A 20,440-nucleotide genomic window follows, 5' to 3' on the forward strand; every position below is an offset into this window, starting at 1 on the left:
ATGTGTAAACTTATGCTTATTGTCTATATTGCCTTATATATAGCATGTCTTAGGTAGCAATTATTGAACACAAACTATTTGCTTATAGTTTTATGACCAGTTTACCTTTCATTTGTCATTAAACAAAATATATAAACACTAAGTCATTTGTTGAATCTGGAAAAAACAGAATGTTTTCTTAATTATCTTAAAAATTTAAGAATACATAGCTTATTAAGAGTACTTGTCTGAAATAGCACTTTTGATTACAGTCCTACATTTGCTTTCTTTATGGTCGACATGGCATGTAGAAGGTGAAATAATGTTTTAATGAGGGAAAAATTGAATTGTACCCAAGATGAATTAGTGCCTTTATATGCATTGTCTACTAGGATTCACTGAAGTCAAGTTGATTCTATAGAAATTTATGTTTTTCTATAATGAATAGCTGTTGTTGATGAAATGTGAACATAGGCAAGATGTAAGAACATAGTAGGGTATTAAATGTCTCATATTACTGTATATTAATTTCAAAGCTAGTTTGTGTAATGGTAAATGTACATTAAAGTGGCTGAAAAGAAACATCTAAATTTCTTTGATTCTAAAAGAGTAAAGTCAAAATTGAAGTTAAAATCAACTGCAACTTAATTGTCAACATATATAAAAAATAAAATCATAAGCTTATAATTTAAAAACCATAAATGAGAACAGACCGTTTTATTTTTTTTTATTTTTTTTAGTATTCAATCCTTTTAAAGTCATTAATTTTATTTATTTATTTATTTTAATTTTATTTTATTTTTAAACTTTACATAATTGTATTAGTTTTTCCGAATCCAAGAACAGACTGTTTTAAAATGTGAAATATAGACTTAAGGAAAGAGTCTCTAATTTTAACCTAGATTTTTTTCACCCTGAGAAGAGGTGAGATAATCTAAGCAATCCAGAATTTGCCCTGGCTCAATGCCAAGAAGGTCTCAGAAAGATTCTTCTCTGTTATGAAGTGATGGATAAAATCCCTGATACACAGGAACGTGTAAGGAATTAGCAGCAAAAGAAATGATGAGGCAAAATTAAGTACCTTCAAATAATGTAAAACAGCTGCCAACCTGTACTCCAGGAGAATATTGTCTTTTTGTTTAATTAAATGATCCAGCAGAAACATTTTTTAAGTGTAGTTTGTTTACAGAGTGATTTCACACATAAATGACTAAAGTCTTTTCTCTTAAGTTGTCAGTGCATAGAAACCACTAATTCTCCCTAAGCTTAATTTATAAAATTCAACATGTAACATTTTTCAGTTGTATGAATATTTTCATTATTTGGAATTATGGTATTGCCAAATTCAGACTTAAATTGAAGAAAGTAGGGAAAAACACTAGGCCATTCAGGTATTACCTAAATCAAATTCCTTACGATTATATAGTGGAAGTGACAAATAGATTCAAGGGATTAGATCTGATAGACAAGAGTACCTGAAGAACTGTGAATGGAGTTCGTAACATTGTACAGGAGGCAATGATCAAAACCACTCCCAAGGAAAAGAAATGTAAGACGGCAAAATGGTTGTCTGAGGAGGCCTTACAAATAGCTGAGAAAAGAAGCAAAACTAAAGGTAAAGGAGGAAAGGAAAGATATACCCATCTGAATGCAGAGTTCAAAAGAATAGCAAGGAGATATAAGAAAGCCTTGCTAAGTCAACAATGCAAAGAAATATAGGAAAAGAACAGAATGTGAAAGACTAGAGATCTCTTCCAGAAAATTAGAAATACTGAGGGAACATTTCATACAAAGATGGGAAAAATGAAGGACAAAAAAAAGTATGAACCTAACAGAAGAAGAAGATATTAAGAAGAGGTGGCAAGAATATACAGAACTATACCAAAAAAAAAAAAAAAAAAAAAAAACCCTTAATGATGCAGATAACCATGATGGTGTGATCACTCACCTAGAGCCAACATCCTGAATTGTAAAGTCAAATGGGCCTTAAGAAGCATCACTATGAGCAAAGCTAGTGGAGATGATGGAATTCCAGCTGAACTATTTCAAATCCTAAAAGATGATGCTGTGAAAGTGCTGCACTCAATATGCCAGCAAATATTGAAAACTAGCAGTGGCCTGAGGACTGGAAAAGGTCAGTTTTCATTCCAATCTCAAAGAAAGGCAATGCCAAAGAATGTTTAAACTACCACACAATTGCACTTATTTCATACATTGGCAAAGTGATTCTCAAGATTCTTCAAGCCAGGCTTCAACAGTACATGAACTGAGAACTCCCAGATGTTCAAGCTGGATTTAGAAAAGGCAGAGGAATCAGAGGTCAAATTGCCAACATTGATTGGATTATAGAAAAACCAAGAGATTTCCATAAAAACATCTGCTACATGGACTATACAAATCCTTTAACTGTGGATCACAACAAACAGTGGAAAATTCTTCAAGAGATGGGAATACCAGACCACTTTATCTGACTCCAGAGAAACCTGTATGCAAGTCAAGAAGCAACAGTTAGAACCAATCATGAAACAATCAACTGGTTCCAACATGGGAAAGGAGTACTTCAAGGCTGTATATTGTCATCTTGCTTATTTAACTTATATGCAGAGTACATCATGTGAAATGCTGGGCTGCATGAAGCACAAGCTGCAATCAAGATTGCTGGGAGAAATATCAATAACCTCAGAAATGCAAATGACACTGTCCTTATGGCAGAAAGCAAAGAGGAATTAAAGAACCTCTTGAAGAAAGTGAAAGAAGAGAGTGAAAAAGTTGGCTTAAAACTCAACATTCAAAAAACTACAATCATGGCTTCTGGTCCCTCATTTCATCTCAAATAGATGGGAAAACAAGGCAAAGAGTGAGAGCTTGTATTTTCTTGGGCTCTAAAATCACTGCAGATGGTGACTACAGACATGAAATTAAAAGATACTTGCTCCTTGGAAGAAAATCTATGAGAAAGCTAGATAGCATGTTAAAAAGCAGAGATATTACTTTGCCAACAAAAGTCCATATAGTCAAAGCTATGGTTTTTCCAGTAGTCACGTATAGATGTGAGAATTGGACCATAAAGAAGGCTGAGCGCTGGATAATTGATGCTTTTGAACTGTGGTGTTTGAGAAGACTCTTGAGAGTCCCTTGGACTGCAAGAAGATCAAACCAGTCAATCGTAAAGGAAATCAATCCTGAGTATTCATTGGAAGGACTGATGCTGAAGTTGTAGCTCTAGTACTCCAGTACTTTCCAGTCAGCTGGTGAGAAGAGCTGACTCATTAGAAAAGATCCTGATGCTGGGAAAGATCGAAGGCAGGAGGAGAAGGGGACGACAGAGAATGAGATGATTGGATGGCATCACCGCCTCAATAGACTTAAGTTTGAGCAAGCTCTGGGAGCTGGTGAAGGACAGGGAAGCCTGCCGTGTGGGAGTCCATGGGGTCACAAAGATTCAGACATGACAGAGTGACTGAACAACAACAATAAATGATATAGAAAGTCATTATTTTTATTATTTAAAGTGCAGCCAACATACAGAAATTGGCAAACAAAAACCAATGTAAACCAAGGAGTGCTCTTCTTATTTATTCCTTAACCATACACAGTTACTGACACTAACAAATTAGTACCCTTGATGAGATAGTGGAAAAGTACTTCTTTCAGTCAGCTCCATCTTCCCTGATTTCCTACTTGTTGTCAAGAAGAATTATTTAATTTCACCTTTGTAATAACTCTTGGGAGATTTATTATTAACCCCTTTTTTCTAAACCCTGAGGCCTAAGTAATGTAAGGAACTCATCTAAGTTTACACACCCTGTAAGTGCTGAGGTAGTGCTTATGTTTTCACCTATGGCTATGACTCCATATTCTATAGCTATATCACTTGTCTTTCCGCTACTTTTCCACTTCATGTTTAGAGGTCTCTTACATGGTTTCTATGCGTGTCCAATTAAAATCAATCAGTCTCTTAAATGACCATCTTGATGATTAATATCTATGTAATTGTCTTGATTTAGACTCAGCAGGCTTTTAAAACTTTTTTCAGTTTGCCTAGCTACCTGTAGTTTGGTCTCTCTGGTGTTAGGATAGAATTAGAGATTAGAATTGGAAAGAAGAGTGAAGGTAATCTATTCTGTTTGATAAACAGAGCTCTGTGTATAGTCAATCAGTACATGAGCATATCCAGTGATACAGCCCATGTCTCTGGTATAGGTCTTTCCATCCTCACACAGCTTGGAGTGCCTGAATTTCTGTCTTATATTGACTTATATTTACATTCATATACTGCGTGGTGGATTCTTTGTTCTTTCTCTTTGGAGACTAATAACACTCATTTATTTCAGATATGCCTCACATGAATGAGTCTCTTTCCCTTGATCTGTTTCTTCTTTTCCTCCTGCCTTCTATTCTTCTTTCCTTCCTTTTTTTTTTTTGGTCATAAGTTGAGGACGAAATAAGATAAACCCAGTAGTGTACTGTTTCTCATGAAGAAATTTGAAAAGCATCTTTTAACAATTTATTAACAATTATTACAGTTTTGCATGCAAGATGGGTAGTTAGATAGGTAGATATAGATAGACATTCCATTTAATATGTATTGACCCAGTACTATATAAAAGAAACCATGTGATTTGTGGATAATAAGCAATTAACTATATGTTTTCTTATTAATTCTGGTATGTAATTCATTTATATGAATGATGGTAATAATTGATACTGTGATGCAGGCTATAAGTAATTAAAGGAAAATATTACAAAGAAATTAATTCTGTGTGAATCTGTTAGGGGTTTCATTTGAACTAGCTTGGAAGAGTGGTGCTCTTTTCTCTAGGTAGCATATAGTTGTAGGTGTCAGCAACAATGTCAGGAAAGGCTAATAAGTGGATGACTATGGAGTGTGTTTTCCTGCCCTGTGGTGGGCATGAGAAGGAGTACTGAGGTGGGATTTAAACTCAAATGGTGTTTGTCTGAACTTTAATGCTAAGTTAAGAATTTTGAACTTTGTTCTCTATTAAAGTATTCTTTTGATGAGATGGAAAAGGAAGTAAAAACATAAAACACGGCAAATTATTGAGTGACTAATGTCCTGGGATAGGTCTGGGACAGAGGAAAGGTCTTCATTTCTGCTTTCATTCCTTGGAAGGCACATTCTACATTTTATGGGTGCTGATGAAAATTTCTACTATGCATGCATGGTAAAAATCTGAATCACTGATTCAGAACACATCTCGAAGAGTCCCCGACATTTGTATTTGGGGACTGTGGTGGCGGCGGTGGCGGTGGCGGCGGTATTGGTGGTGGTGGGTGTATTTATATAAACACTATATATAACATTTCAGTTGAAACAGATAAAGGAAACCTCTTTGGTGATGATCAGCAATTACCTTTCTAGTGCAAAGACAATTTACTGTTCTTTCTATTTGAAAATATTTTTCTTAAGGTATCTGAAGGTTCAGTGTTTGCCTGTTCACAGCAAAAGTAAATTGGAAATCAATAAACTGAAAAATTGGGATCACAGAGCAAATTAATTTAACTCAATGTTTTCATAAAAAAATAACTCATCCACATGCCAGTTACAAAATATTACAAAATTAGTGATTTAATTATCAAAAAAGGCATACTAAAATTCTTTATTAAAGAGAGACCTGAAACAACCTAGGAGATTGTTTTCCCCACAGTACCTCTGCTCTGTTGGTCCTTAAGCTTATCCTTCTAGCAATGACTTGGAGCAGATGAAAACCGCTTAAACAAATTTTAATAGAGTTAAAGATGTTTTAATACAAACTGACCATTCTAATTTATTGCCACATGCAAGGAGATTCCACCAGACCAATCATTAGGACAAGGTATTTCTCTCCCTTGTTCTGTAGGAGTATGTCATCTTGAACATGAACTCAGCACACTAATGGGAGCACAACTTCCATTTCATTGAAAGGTGAAGAGTCCTGGGAAGATTTACTATCACAAAGAATAACCCCTGATTGATAACACAGCAGGCAGTAGCCAGACTACCATGTGCCAATCGTCTGTACTCATACCGAACCTCACATTAACGCTCAATGTCTTGCTTTGTTACCTTGCAGAAATGTTGGAATCCAACAATGTGATTACTTTCAATGGCTTGGCCAACAGCTCCAGTTACCATACCTTCCTTTTGGATGAGGAACGGAGTAGACTGTATGTTGGAGCAAAGGATCATATATTTTCATTCAACCTGGTTAATATCAAGGATTTTCAAAAGGTACCTTTATTCTGATATATGGACTATAATTTTAGTGAAACAATTTAAGTTATACAGAATTTTCTAGCTATTTAATTATGTGACAACTGAAAAACTTATTCACATTAATATTTTGTATTTTCAGACACATAAAATTAAAGCACTGATTTGACTTTCATAAATCAATATATATAGTAAACCATAAAATTCATCAAGAAGGAAATTGTAGTATTTTTGGTGATCATTATAAGAAATGGTAACTTTAGCTTGTTTTTCTACAGTTGTATCATTTTTCCTGCATACAATTAAATATCTAAACCATTTTAGAAATGTATAATAATTGATTTCATATGCTAGGTATATGTGTATATATATTTATATATAATTTATGCATCTGTCTATATTGCCAAAAAATACAGACTTCATTAATCATTAAATACATCTGATGTGTCACTCATGTTTGTAAAGTTTATTATTAATGGAACACAGTTACTCTCAATTCATTTACATATTGTCCGTGTCTGATTTTATTCTACAATGTCAGAGCTGAGTAGCTGTGATAGAAATCATCTGGATCAGAAAGCCTGGAATATTTACTATCTGGCCCTTTAAACAAAAAGTTTGCCAAACCTTGATCTGGAAGATTGGTTTTCAGTGTTCAATTTTTGCAAATGTGGTCATTTAGATGCTAGTCTTTTATCAGTTTTTAATACACATAAAAAGTATTATTAATACTTCTGGTATTTATTACTTATTTAACTAATACACTATATAGGTTGGAAAATAAACATGGGATGACAAATTAATGGAAATTGTGCTACTGAGTCTATATGCTGTATTCTAAGTCAAACATTTATTTTTTCAGTTAGTATTTCCAGTCTAAATTTTCTGAGAAACAAAGATCTTTCTGCAAGCTTTCCCAGGAGTGTGAATGTAACATGCTTTTTAGGATGCATGCGTGCATGCATGCTTAGTCGCTCAGTCGCGTCTGACTCTTTGTGACCCCATGGACTGCAGCCCGCCAGGCTCCTCTGTCCGTGGAATTTTCCAGGCAAGAATATTGGAGTGAGTTGTAATTTTCTACTCCAGGGCATCTTCCTGACCTGACCCAGCAATCAACCTCTTATCTCCTGAGTCTCCTGTTTTGGCAGGTGGAGTCTTTGCTACTAACCCACCTAGGAAGGCCTTTTAGGGTGCATTGCTGTTGTTCTTTAGTGGCTAAGTCCTATCCTACTCTTTTGTGACCCCATGGACTATAGCCCACAAGGCTGCTCTGTTCATGGGATTTTTCCAGACAAGAATATTAGAGTGGGTTGTCATTTCTTTCTGGGTCAGGATATCTTCCTGACCGAGGGATCCAACCCACATCTCCTGCATTGGCAGGTGGATTATTCACTGGTGAGCCACCAGTGAAGCCCCTTTAGGGTATATACACTTCAGCACTTATACATGTATTTATACACTTCAGTATCATACATAGTTTTACTTCTTAATACTGAGGGTTTTAAAGTGGTGTGTCTCAACTTCTTATAAACTGTAATGGACTGGACAATAATTTTTTAAAAATAACAGAATTGTAAAAAGCTTTTGTTCTGTTTGCAGAATGTTGCCTATGATACACTAAAGATTTAATTTCAGGGCTGATTTATTTCTAATAGAGTATACCAGTAAACCTATAACTTTTATTCTGTTACCCAAACCCTAAAATTCCGACTGTGAATTACGAAATTTGATTTTTGACATACAGTCATAAAATGGCAGTGCCCTTACTGATATACTTTGAAATTAAAATATGGCGTTTAATAATCACCTTGATTTCTTCAGTCTATTTCCTTTATATATATATATTTTATATATATATATATATATTTATATCAGTCTATTTGATTTTGTTTTTTTTGTTTGTTTTTTTTTTTTTTTTTGCTATGATAGTAGTTTTATTACTTCTAGCCTCCTCAGATGATAGCAATATCCCTAAAGTTATCTATTATCTAAAGAAATGAGTTATCCATTTGTTTTTCTGAAATGATAAAAATACTTTACATCTTTTGTAAAGGTCACAAAATAAGCAGGTTTTTGTTGCTTTAGTGAAAGAAAACCACTCTATAAAATGAAGGAAAATCTAAGATGATTAGGAAGACTACATATTTTGGTAATAAGAGACTATACAGTTCACATTTTAAATGTTTATAGAATTTTCATAATTCTATAAAATCCATATATATCAATATAAATATATGTGATATATATCTACATAGACAATATATGAGCAGGTGTCACTTCAAAATATGTTTATTGTATTGATTCTGTTTCTTCTGAAGGAATATTCTTAATTTGATATACATATACATTAAGTTCTAATATTGAAAAGAACTAAATTGTCATGTAAAACAATTTACTATTCTATAATTGAGAAAAATCCTGGAGACATTTTTATGCCTGGGATATATCATTTATAGCAAATATTTGCTGAAAAATGGATTCAGTAAAAGTTCGGTGACTTGCTCAATATCATAGTCTTCTTACTATAACTCCTACTCTTGATTCAAATCATTATTCTGTAATATGAGACATATTTCTAATTTTAAACATCAGTTTCAAAAATATTTAATTTTAATTGTCACACTGTTTATAAGATAAATATAGTTTTCTTAAGGATTTACTTCTGCTTGTTTATATTTGTCTATTAATGCTCTTTTAACATATGTATAATGTTATTCAATAACTTTTTTCCTAAACCTCTACTTAGGAATAAAATCTGTATAAAATAAACTCAGTATAAAATCTGTAGGGGGTACAAATAATTCTTGAGGCACTTACAAGATAATATTAAAGTTGAGATGTATGAATTTAAAGGTGAATATTAGGCCAACCCTTGTTAGAGAGAAAAACACAGTCTCAGGTTTCAGTTCAGTTCAGTCGCTCAGTCGTGTCTTATTCTTTGTGACCCCATGAACTGCAGCACTCCATGCCTCCCTGTTCATCACCAACTCCTGGAGTTCACTCAAACTCACGTCCATTGAGTCGGTGATGCCATCCAGCCATCTCATCCTCTATCGTCCCCTTCTCCTCCTGCCCCTAATCCCTCCCAGCATCAGAGTCTTTTCCAATGAGTCAATTCTTCGCATGAGGTGGCCAAAAAATTGGAATTTCAGCTTTAGCATCATTCCTTCCAAAGAACACCCAGGACTGATCTCCTTTAGGATGGACTGGTTGGATCTCCTTTCAGTCCAAGGGACTCTCAGGAGTCTTCTCCAACACCACAGTTCAAAAGCATCAATTCTTCGGCACTCAGCCTTCTTCACAGTCCAACTCTCACATCCATTCATGACCACAGGAAAAACCATAGCCTTGACTAGACGGACCTTTGTTGGCAAAGTAATGTCTCTGCTTTTGAATATGCTATCTAGGTTGGTCATAACTTTCCTTCCAAGAAATAAGCGTCTTTTAATTCATGGCTGAAATCACCATCTGCACTCAGGTTTAGATGGACCATAAAGAACATATTTGGCCTTAATAAAGGGTTACATTTCTTTAAGGTGAAAATGCTTATTCAATAATGAGTAAGAGGAGCTACCATGGATAAATGTATAGAAACATAAAGAAAGGAAAGTGAAATATCATCATGAAGCACTTTGAATATGAGGGTAAGAAATATAAGCACTATTAACGAGATTAATTAATGGGCTTCCCTGGTGGCTCAGTGGAAAAGAAACTACCTGCCAACACAGAAGACACAGGATCGATCCCTGAGTTGGGAACACCCCCAGGAGGAGGAAATGTCAACTCTGTAATTCTTGCCTGGGATATCCCAAGGGCAGAGGAGCCTCGTGGGATGCTATCCATCAGTTCACAAAAAGACCTGGGCATGACTTAGAGACTAAACAACAATTAAAGTAATAAGAAATTGTAGAGCAAGGAAAAGAAAATATCAACAGGTTAATAAATCTAACCAAAAGTTAGGAATTATCCTTCATGGAAATAAATGCTATTAGAAAGACAATTTATATATTTGCTCTATTAATTTATAGTTATTCTCATTAAATTGCTTTCCAAAAAAGCACTTTCTACACCAGAATTTATTTATGTATTTTTCATGTTAGATATTTAAGCCATTTTTGTTCACCCTGGTCTGTAATAAGTTGAGACTACACACCCCTTGGGAATGCAAAAGTAGGAAGTCAAGAGATACCTGGAGTAACTAACAGGCAAATTGGTGTTGGAGTACAAAATGAGGCAGGGAAAAGGCTAACAGAGTTTTGCCAAGAGCACGCACTGCTCATAGCAAACACCCTCTTCCAACAACACAAGGGATGACTCTCCAAATGGACACCACCAGACAGTCAATACCGAAATCAGATTATATTCTTTGCAGCCAAATTAGAGAAGCTCAATACAGTCAGCAAAAACAAGACTAGAAGCTGACTGTGGCTCAGACCATGAACTCCTTATTGCAAAATCCAGGCTTAAATTGAAGAAAAAGTGAAAAGCACAGGAAAAGCAAATGTTTCATTTGACCTAAATCAAATCTCTTGTGATTATACAGTGGAAGTAACAAATAGATTCAAGGGATTAGGTCCGATAGAGTGCCTGAAGAACAATGGACAGAGGTTCATGACATTGTACAGGAGGCAGTGACCAAGACCATCCCCAAGAAAAAGAAATGCAAAAAGTTAAAATGGCTTTCTGAGGAGGCCTTACAAATAACTGAGAAAAGAGGAGAAGCTAAAGGCAAAGGAGAAAAGGAAAGATATACCCATCTGAATGCAGAGTTCCAAAGAATAGCAAGAAGAGATAAGAAAGCCTTCCTCGGTGATTAAAGGAAAGAAATACAGGAAAGCAATAGAATATGAAAGACTAGAGATCCCTTCAAAAAAATTAGAGATACCAAGGGAGCGTGTCATGCAAAGATGGGCACAATAAAATACAGAAACAGTAAGCACCTAACAGAAACAGAAGAGATTAAGAAGAGGAGGCATGAATACCCAGAAGAAATAGGCAAAAAAGATCTTAATGACCCAGATAACCATGATGGTGTGATCACTCACCTAGAGCCAGACAACCTGGAATGTGAAGTCAAGTGGGCCTTAGAAAGCATCACTACGAACAAAGCTAGTGGAGGTAATGGAATTCCAGTTGAGCTATTTCAAATCCTAAAAGATGCTGCTGCAAAAGTGCTGCACTCACTATGCCAGCAAATTTGGAAAACTGAGCAGTGGCCACAGGACTGGAAAAGGTCAGTTTTCATTCCAATCCCAAAGAAAGGCAATGCCAAAGAATGCTCAAACTACCACACAATTGCACTCATCTCACATGCTAGCAAAGTACTGCTCAAATTCTCCAAGCCAGTCTTGGACAGTATGTGAACTGTGAAATTTCAGATGTTGAAGGTGGATTTAGAAAAGACACAGGAACCAGAGATCAAATTGGTAACATCTGTTGGATCATAGAAAAAGCACAAGAGTTCCAGAAAAACATCTACTACTTTACTGACTATCCCAAAGCCTTTGACTGCGTGGATCACAAAAACTGTGAAAAAATTCTTCAAGAGATGGGAATACCAGACCACCTGACCTGCCTCCTGAGAAATCTGTATGCAGGTCAAGAAACAATAGTTAGAACCGGACATGGAACAACAAACTGGTTCCAAATTGGAAGAGGAGTATGTCAAGGCTGCATCATATTGTCACCCTGCTTATTTAACATATACGCAGAGTACATCATGTGAAATGCCAGGCTGCATGCAGCACAAGCTGGAATCAAGATTGCTGGGAGAAATATCAATAACTTCTGAACGCTGATGACACCACCCTTATGCAGAAAGGGATGAAGAACTAAAGAGCCTCTTGAAGAATGTGAAAGAGGAGAGTGAAAAAGCTGGCTTAAAACTCAAAATTCAGAAAACTAAGATCATGGCAAACGATACCATCACTTCATGGCAAATAGATGGGGAAACAGTGGCTGACTTTATTTTTCTGGGCTCCAAAATCACTGCAGATGGTAACCGCAGCCATGACATTAAAAGACACTTGCTCCTTGGAAGAAAAGCTATGACCAACCTAGACAGCATATTAAAAAGCAGAGACCTTACTTTTCCAACAAATATATGTCTAGTCAAAGCTATGGATTTTCCAGTAGTCATGTATGGATGTGAGAATTGAACCATAAAGAAAGCTGAGTACAGAAGAATTGATGCTTTTGAAATGTGCTGTTGGAAAAGACTCTTGAGAGTCCCTTGGACTGTAAGGAGACCCAGCAGTCAGTCCTAAAGGAAATCCATCCTGAATATTCATTGGAAGGACTGATGCTGAAGCTGAAGCTCCCAATACTTTGGCCACCTGATGTGGAGCACTGACTCATTGGAAAAGACTCTGATGCTGGGAGAGATTGAAAGCAGGAGGAGAATGGGATGACAGAGGATGAGATGGTTGGATGGCATCACCGTCTCGATGGACATGAGTTTGAGCAAGCTCCAGGAGTTGGTGATGTACAGAGAAGCCTGGCATGCTGCAGTCCATGGGGTTGCAAAGAGTCGGACATGACTTAGTGACTGAACTGAACTGAATACACCCCTCTAAATTATAAGAAAATTTAGCATGAATGTTAGCATAATTACTTTTTTGTTAATAATGACATAAGAGAGAAATCTAAAAACGAGTCCTATGTTGTGTCAATGATATCTATGAAAAACCAGGAAACTGCAAGAAAACAACCTGCCTTTTTGAATTAAAAAAAGGTATCTATTTTAATAATACATGACTTTTGCACAATCTGTCTGAAAAGCTGAATATGAAAGTCAAATCTTAGCTCTGCTATTTATTATCTCTGTGTTCCAGAGAAAATTTATATTTGATCTTCCTCCATTGTTAACTTTTAAGGAAGAATAGCTCACTTGGCTTTTCCATATTCAGTGAGAAGACAGGGCTGTGGAGCCTGTTGATTGGAGGTGCAAGCCCTTATTCAGGAATCAGGGTAATGTTAATTGTAAGAATGTAAGGCTTGTTAATTAAAATCATGGTAACTATAATTCTTTGTAAAAAATTTATGAAACTCCTTTGTGAAAAATAAAACTTATGACGCAAGTCATATTATAGTATTTTACATACACAGACATACATGAGAAGTATATGAAAATGAAAGGATTACATAAATTAAGTGCTTTAAATGGTAAAAAATAAATGCATATAAAAAAAATCTTTAGAGTTTTTCATTGTGACATGGACCTGAAATCCACTTGCCATGTCAACATAATTTATTTCAATAAGTCCTAAATTCTTATTTATAAATGCATTGCACTTTGCCTTTATTCCCTAGATTATCACAGCCTTTGCTTAAGTTTATGACCATTTATATTGAATTATCTAGAGGTTCCCAAATGAATGATAATCATTCATGTTGAGACTAAAAGCTTTCTAGCATACATGAATGACTAACTGCCATCATCTCTGAAATTTTCTTTTACATATGACTTTTTTCCCCCCTGAAATTAACTGTTGTTACCAGACAAGAAAGAGGAGTTTAAAAAAATTAAAATTGCTATGCCCGAAAAGATAGGAGTCATTGAAATTGCTCAGGGGAACCGAAAAAGTTTGTGTTAAACTTTAGATGAGGATATTTTAATTAATATTATTGAGGGAAATGCATCTACAATCCTTTAAGCCAAGAGTTGAATTGATTTACCTCCCAGTGTCCCTGTATTCAAATTATACAGGAAACTTTGGAAAGATGATGACCACATATTAGGGATGAAAATGCAAAGTTATTACTCAGTTAGTCTGAGTTTTACCCACAGTGAAGTGGGTGATTTTTATTTTTTTAAGAGTATCTGTTTTCCTCATTTCCTCCTTTATCTCTTGAACGTATGCAGTGCTACTGTTCACCTATTTTCCTTTCAAAAAAAAAAGAAAAGAAAGATTCCTTTCTAAAGTGGATTTCTCTAACCCTATCAGTTGCTCATTCAAGAATGTCATGCATGCTGAGATCTGACTTATGGAAATGGATCCAGAGCACCTGATGTTTAAATTTCAAAATCAAAATCACTATTTTATGATAAAAACTGATTCATTGAAAAGAATGCAAGCTGCATTCTATGCCTGTTTCTGTCTCTCTTCACTAGATTCTCATGTGGTCTCAAGAAGATCTTCCACCCCCAAACTGTCTTACAGTTCTTTCCATCACACACTGTTTAGATCTATTGACTACATAAATTTCTGTGTTGCTCAAATTTCATTTATACAGCAAAACCTAACAGGTAGAGAGTATATGATTCAAGTTCATGCTAATTATCTAATGCCACTTTAAAGTCTACACTCAAAGTTTCTCACCACATAATGCTTTCTGGAACTTTCTTTGTCTCAGTTGCCCTACTTGATCTAACAGACTGTAATGTTGGACTTACAAAACTCAATTGGCAGAAAATAATGTTTCTTCTCTGCCCTTAGATTGTGTGGCCAGTATCTTACACCAGAAGAGATGAATGCAAGTGGGCCGGAAAAGATATTCTGGTAAGTATCAATCTAGTAAGTTATTTTAGTAATTGCATAAGGAATTTATTATTCTAGCATCATTTTTGCTCATTGTTATATGAAACATCATGCTTTGTGGACTTAATCACTCTTTCAAAACAAATTAATGATACATAACTTTGAATATTTTGACATTTTTATGTAAAACATTGAAAGTTTAATGCAAAGCAAGTGGGTAAAATTGACAATATATCTAATAAAGCAAAAATGTGTTCCTTTTGATGATTTATATATGCAAAAGGTAATTAACAAAATGCATTTTTTAGCATATATACTTACAGCCAGTGAAACAACTTATTTGTACAGATTGGTTTTCAATGTTAATTCTTCTTAATTCCTTTTGAATGAATTGAAATTTTTCTTCTTCTGAGTCACTGTGATTAAATTACACCTTCTTTCCGTTTCATTCTATTTCTTTTCTTTCTTTTCTCTCCCCTGCTTTCCTTTCTTCCTTATGCTTCTCTTCTCCTTTCTTCCTTAGAACTTTCATCTTTCCTTTCCTCCTTACTTCCTATATTTCATGTACTCATTCCTTAAGTAAATATTAATTGAGAAATGACTATGTAATAGACATTGTCTTTGGTACTCCGGACAAAAGATGAAATGAATGGTAAGCAATCCCTACAATGATTTTACCACTCTTAATAGGTGGAGAAGGCAATGGCATCCCACTCCAGTACTCTTGCCTGGAAAATCCCATGGATGGAGGAGCCTGGTGGGCTACAGTCCATGAGGTCGCTAAGAGTTGGACACAGTTGAGTGACTTCACTTTCACTTTTCCCTTTCATGCATTAGAGAAGGAAATGGCAACCCACTCCAGTGTTCTTGCCTGGAGAATCCCAGGGACAGGGGAGCCTGGTGGGCTGCTGTCTATGGGGTCGCACAGAGTCGGACACGACTGAAGCGACTTAGCAGCAATAGGTAGAGAGGCCATTTTTCTTTTTTTTTTTTTTCTCCATTTTTCTTGAGGTAAGCTTTGTCAGTGAGCCGCAGGTTTGAAGCATAGCCATGTATCTGCACAGATCATGAAAGGCAGTTATAGTCATTTAAATCAGTGCTTTAAAATAAATTCAGAATTTTAAATATGATTTTTTTTATGTTTTATCAGATATTTTTGGATCCAAAACAAAAGGAAATAAGTTTAAATATTTTGTCTCTGGATTAGCATTAAGAAGAAATTTATCCTAAGTGCATTAAGTCATAAATCAACTTGTATGTATGTATGTATATATGTATGTATGTAGATAGACAGGTAGATAGATATTTTCAAGGGACAATCTGATTGATTGGTAGCAGCTGCCTACGGTGTATGTATTTAGAATGATTTGAAGTGAAATCTGAGTTCATGGAAAAGGATGGCAGCAGTGTTGGCTACCAGTGAAAGCAGATGGAGGCGCACAGAGCACAGGCATCTTCTGCCCATGATTAAGACATATGAGCAAACATGGGAAATTTATCCTTAAAAATTTAAGTTTAGGGACACATAGTTTTTTGAGACAGGAGCTCACTGTGTCCTTCTTTGCCTGGCAAAGCAATAAAGCTATCCTTTTCTGCTTTACCCCCCTCCAAAAAAAAAAATTCATTTTAAATATAAAGATTGTAACTCATATTACACCTTCAGAAGTATAAACATTTTTCTGATTACGTGAAAGTAGACAAAAATTCTGTTCTATCAAACTTTATACTATCCTAAATTAATACATAGTTTAGGGTGATTGAAAAGGGGTAAGTTGAAAAATTAAATAAGACTTCAAAAAAGCCAAGAATTTTATGTTGATTCCCACTGACTCATTAATTTTATTTGAGCAAGTACCTTAACTGGTGGAGTGGATTTATAGTATCTTATCCGTTAAATAGGACATACATATTTTGCAATTATGAGTTTAATGGTTTTTGTGAAAATTATTTATACTACTGCATAAGTGTGGGCAAAATATATGACTGAATAAGTAAATATTTATTAATATCAAAATGCTATATTTAACACTAACAAATTTGAAAGATTGCCATGTGATAATAACTAAGAATGAAGAGAAATGGAGGCTTTACCTGTATATAGTTATCACTTTTAAAAACACATTTTTTTCTCTTTCTATTAAAATATAACAGGCAAAGACATAGGCACTTAAAATTATTGAGAATCCCTCCTTTGCCAAGCCCTATGATAATTTAAATAGTATTTTATATGTAGTTTTTTAATAATAAATTTACCAAATGGCTATCATTAGCACCATTTTCTTAATCAGAAAATATAATGATTCAGAATATTCATTCAAAATGTTCTCATTCAAAAATTTTGAAACTTTTTGAGTACACTACTCAAAGCTGAGATAAAAAATTTTGTGTCTCTGCTGATACTTTTGGTGTTACGTGGCATATATGGATTTGAATTTGTGCATTAACACACAGATAATGAACAATAGAAATTGAAAGAAATATCTTACATGTTATGGTCTTTTTAAGGGTGTCTTTGTGTGTGTGCTCAGTCACTCAGTCATGTCCAATTTTGTGACCCCACGGACTGCAGTCTGCCCAGCTACTCTGTCCATAGGATTTTTCTGGCAAAGAATACTGGAGTGGGTTGCCGTTTTCTCCTCTAGGGGATCTTGGTGTGGACATAATAATAACCCACTCATAACATATTTGTAAGACTCAATCACAAATAAAACTATTACCTAGACTGTAATGCATGATACAAACATTAACTATTATTCAGTTCAGTCACTCAGTTGTGTCCGACTCTTTGCGACCCCATGAATCACAGCACGCCAGGCCTCCCCATCCATCACCAACTCCCGGAGTTCACTCAAACTCACGTCCATCGAGTCAGTGATGCCACCCAGCCATCTCATCCTCTGTCGTCCCCTTCTCCTCCTGCCCCCAATCCCTCCCAGCATCAGAGTCTTTTCCAATGAGTCAATTCTTCGCATGAGGTGGCCAAGGGACTGGAGTTTCAGCTTTAGCATCATTCTTTCCAAAGAAATCCCAGGGCTGATCTCCTTCAGAATGGACTGGTTGGATCTCCTTGCAGTCCAAGGGACTCTCAAGAGTCTTCTCCAACACCACAGTTCAAAAGCATCAATTCTTCGGCGCTCAGCCTTCTTCACAGTCCAACTCTCACATCCATACATGACCACTGGAAAAACCATAGTGTATGTAATAGAGTTGCTTAGACAATTTCTAAGTGTAAACATTGTTAATGAAATATGTTTTGGTCCTTGTTAATGATCACCATCACTGTAGTGTAGCACTGTTCTGAATTCAGTAACATTTGAAAATTGAAGATAATAACCATACTTAACTGACAGATTATCTGGATTTTATAAAAAACATTGAGCCAAGCACTGACCGTATCTGGTCCAATGATTAAATTAGCTCATTCAGTTGCTTAGATAGCAGATATTCTTTTTTGTCTGTGGTTTCCGAAATTCATCTCAGTCCGTTTCCCTTATCTTTCATGCCTCTGGCCTTGCCTCATCTCCCCTCCCCTAACCTCTCATCTTCTTCCCTCCTCTCCCACTCCTACTCCTCAATCAGTACCAAACACTGAGGGATTCTGGTGTTAGCCTAGATACAGTTAGATCAGCAGTTGCAGTAAAGTCAGGATCCCCAGAGTTCCAAGGAATAACCTTAATGATGACCTCAGTGGTTTCCTCTCCAAGACAAGCAACTTTATTATATTTTCCAGGCTTGCTAAATATGCTTATGGTCTTGATAGAAGTAAATTAAAAGGAGCTAAACCATATGGTGTCTGTGAAGTCTGATACATGGTATTAATGGCACCTGATTATTTCATAACACTTTGTAATAAGGATTCTGAAAACTTGTAAATTATGTCTCATACATTATGGTAGAGATAGGTAATTATGTATTCACTGAGAGATATAAACATTTGAAAGTTTATTGGTATGGCAGTATTAGTCATACAAATCTTAAGTCATATAATTGATATAACCTGGTAAAATGCACATGGTTTTGTTTTTCCTCTACATTCTGCATCAAATCAGTTCAGGCATTGTGGATTTTTCTTTTTTAACACTTAATTAAAGGAGAACAAAGCAATTTTCATGTATTTTAGTTTAAGGAAAAATGTATTTTTTCCTTTAGCTCTTAACCAATCACTACAGTATATTTAAATAATGAAATATATTTCATACTATTTTTCTCATGACCCATCTCATTACTTTAGTATTGTTTTTAATTGACCTATTATTAAAAATACATTTTGGACATTTGGAATGAATTTTATTAAAATTAATTTTACTTCTCAGGTGACCTCATTTATGTACCTCAATTACATAACTATTTAAATAGGATACATGGCATTTATCATTTTGGGACTTTAATATGCAGGTGCATTCTTTTTTTATTTCTGTCTTAAGTATCATTTTAGAAAATAGCAAATAGTTGACTTATTGGTATTGTAGCATTTCTTCCTTGATAAGCATAAAAAAATAGCATCAGTATCTTTACCAAAATTTTCTCAGCCACTTACATTGTTTTTTCTTTTTTAAAAAATTTTCATTCAGGGCCATACCTGTGCAGTGATACACAGACAGTTTGAAGGAAATTCTAGGCTCTATCTTGAGTAAATAATAGTCAGCTGTGACTGATGGACAATAATTCCTTTTAAAGACCTCTTGTAATTCTGAAAACCACATGAAGGAGGCTTGAGTGATTTTTGCATGATTTTTGCATGAAGGAGTGCTTTGAGGGATTTCCATTTGGACTCCAAGATACAATTGTAACCAAAATAGGAATTAACCTGAACATTTATACAAAGATAAACTTACCACCTTCTTGAGTGCTCTCCATGGTTTCTCGAACTTAAGTTTATCCTTTTCCCACTGGTTTTAGTATTTTCTCTAAAGGTCCTCTGGAAATAAAGCCGCTTTAAACAAACCATCCTGGAGGAAATGCTATCTTCTTAGTATTAGAGTCAGATGCAAGACTACAGTAGGAAAAGCAAGACAAAGGCACTGGTTAATTTTATGTATTTTGAAAGGAGGTCATTCTTAAGTCTGTTTAAGGTGGTTTACATGGCACAACCACCTGGGAAATCAGGATATGCCACTTGATTAAACCTATATGGTTCCTGTGTCAGTGAGTGTAGCACTGTATAGAAAGTTGAAACCTTTCTCCATTCTCCTGGGAAGCTGGAAAGATACAAACCATTGTTTCTCACGGCTCAATTTTGCAATGCAATGTATATATTAAGTCAGTAGTTGGGATTTGAACAGCTAATTCACAAAAAACGAACTTTGTGCTAAGAGGGAATCTCTAGTCTAAGACAGTTACAGTCTCTCTCTTTCTCCATGTATACATAGATAGACAGAGAAGGAAGAAATATAAACGTGCCGTAGGCTGCTGATAATTGCATTTCTAACAATAACATTAATTTAAATATATTTTTTCCAGAAGTGAATATGCAGTATATATATATACTACTATACCTTCTTTTCTTGGTGTTGTCAGTTCTAAATATTTACACTGTTATTGTATATCTGCACTAGAGGAGTGAAATGTTCATGAACCTTTTCTATTATTGTCACTTGAGAGTTGTAATTTGAAAAAAATTACATATATGTAATATTACTGTACAGATACCCTCAATAAGGACGTAAATGCAATCCAGATATCTCTATTCTCACTTCTATTAGCCACCTTTACTATTATTTTAGATATTTTCCTGGTGCTTAAAATCCACTTTGTATTCACAATAACA

The 20,440-nt window shown here is 35.2% G+C and overlaps 1 protein-coding gene across 8 annotated transcripts in view; it reads left to right on the forward strand.

Annotated features, from left to right (window-relative positions):
* The window catches only part of SEMA3A (semaphorin 3A), a 533,509-nt gene that overhangs the window by 348,526 nt on the left and 164,543 nt on the right, over window positions 1–20,440 (forward strand). For all 8 annotated transcript variants that reach the window (XM_044946571.2, XM_025291021.3, XM_044946573.2 and 5 more), the window contains 2 exons: window positions 6,054–6,211; window positions 14,632–14,694. In XM_044946571.2, the coding sequence (XP_044802506.1) occupies window positions 6,054–6,211; window positions 14,632–14,694 (221 nt within the window). The remainder of the gene's footprint in view (window positions 1–6,053; window positions 6,212–14,631; window positions 14,695–20,440) is intronic.

This window comes from Bubalus bubalis, chromosome 8 (assembly GCF_019923935.1).
Source record: "Bubalus bubalis isolate 160015118507 breed Murrah chromosome 8, NDDB_SH_1, whole genome shotgun sequence".
Classification (NCBI taxonomy): Eukaryota; Metazoa; Chordata; class Mammalia; order Artiodactyla; family Bovidae; genus Bubalus; species Bubalus bubalis.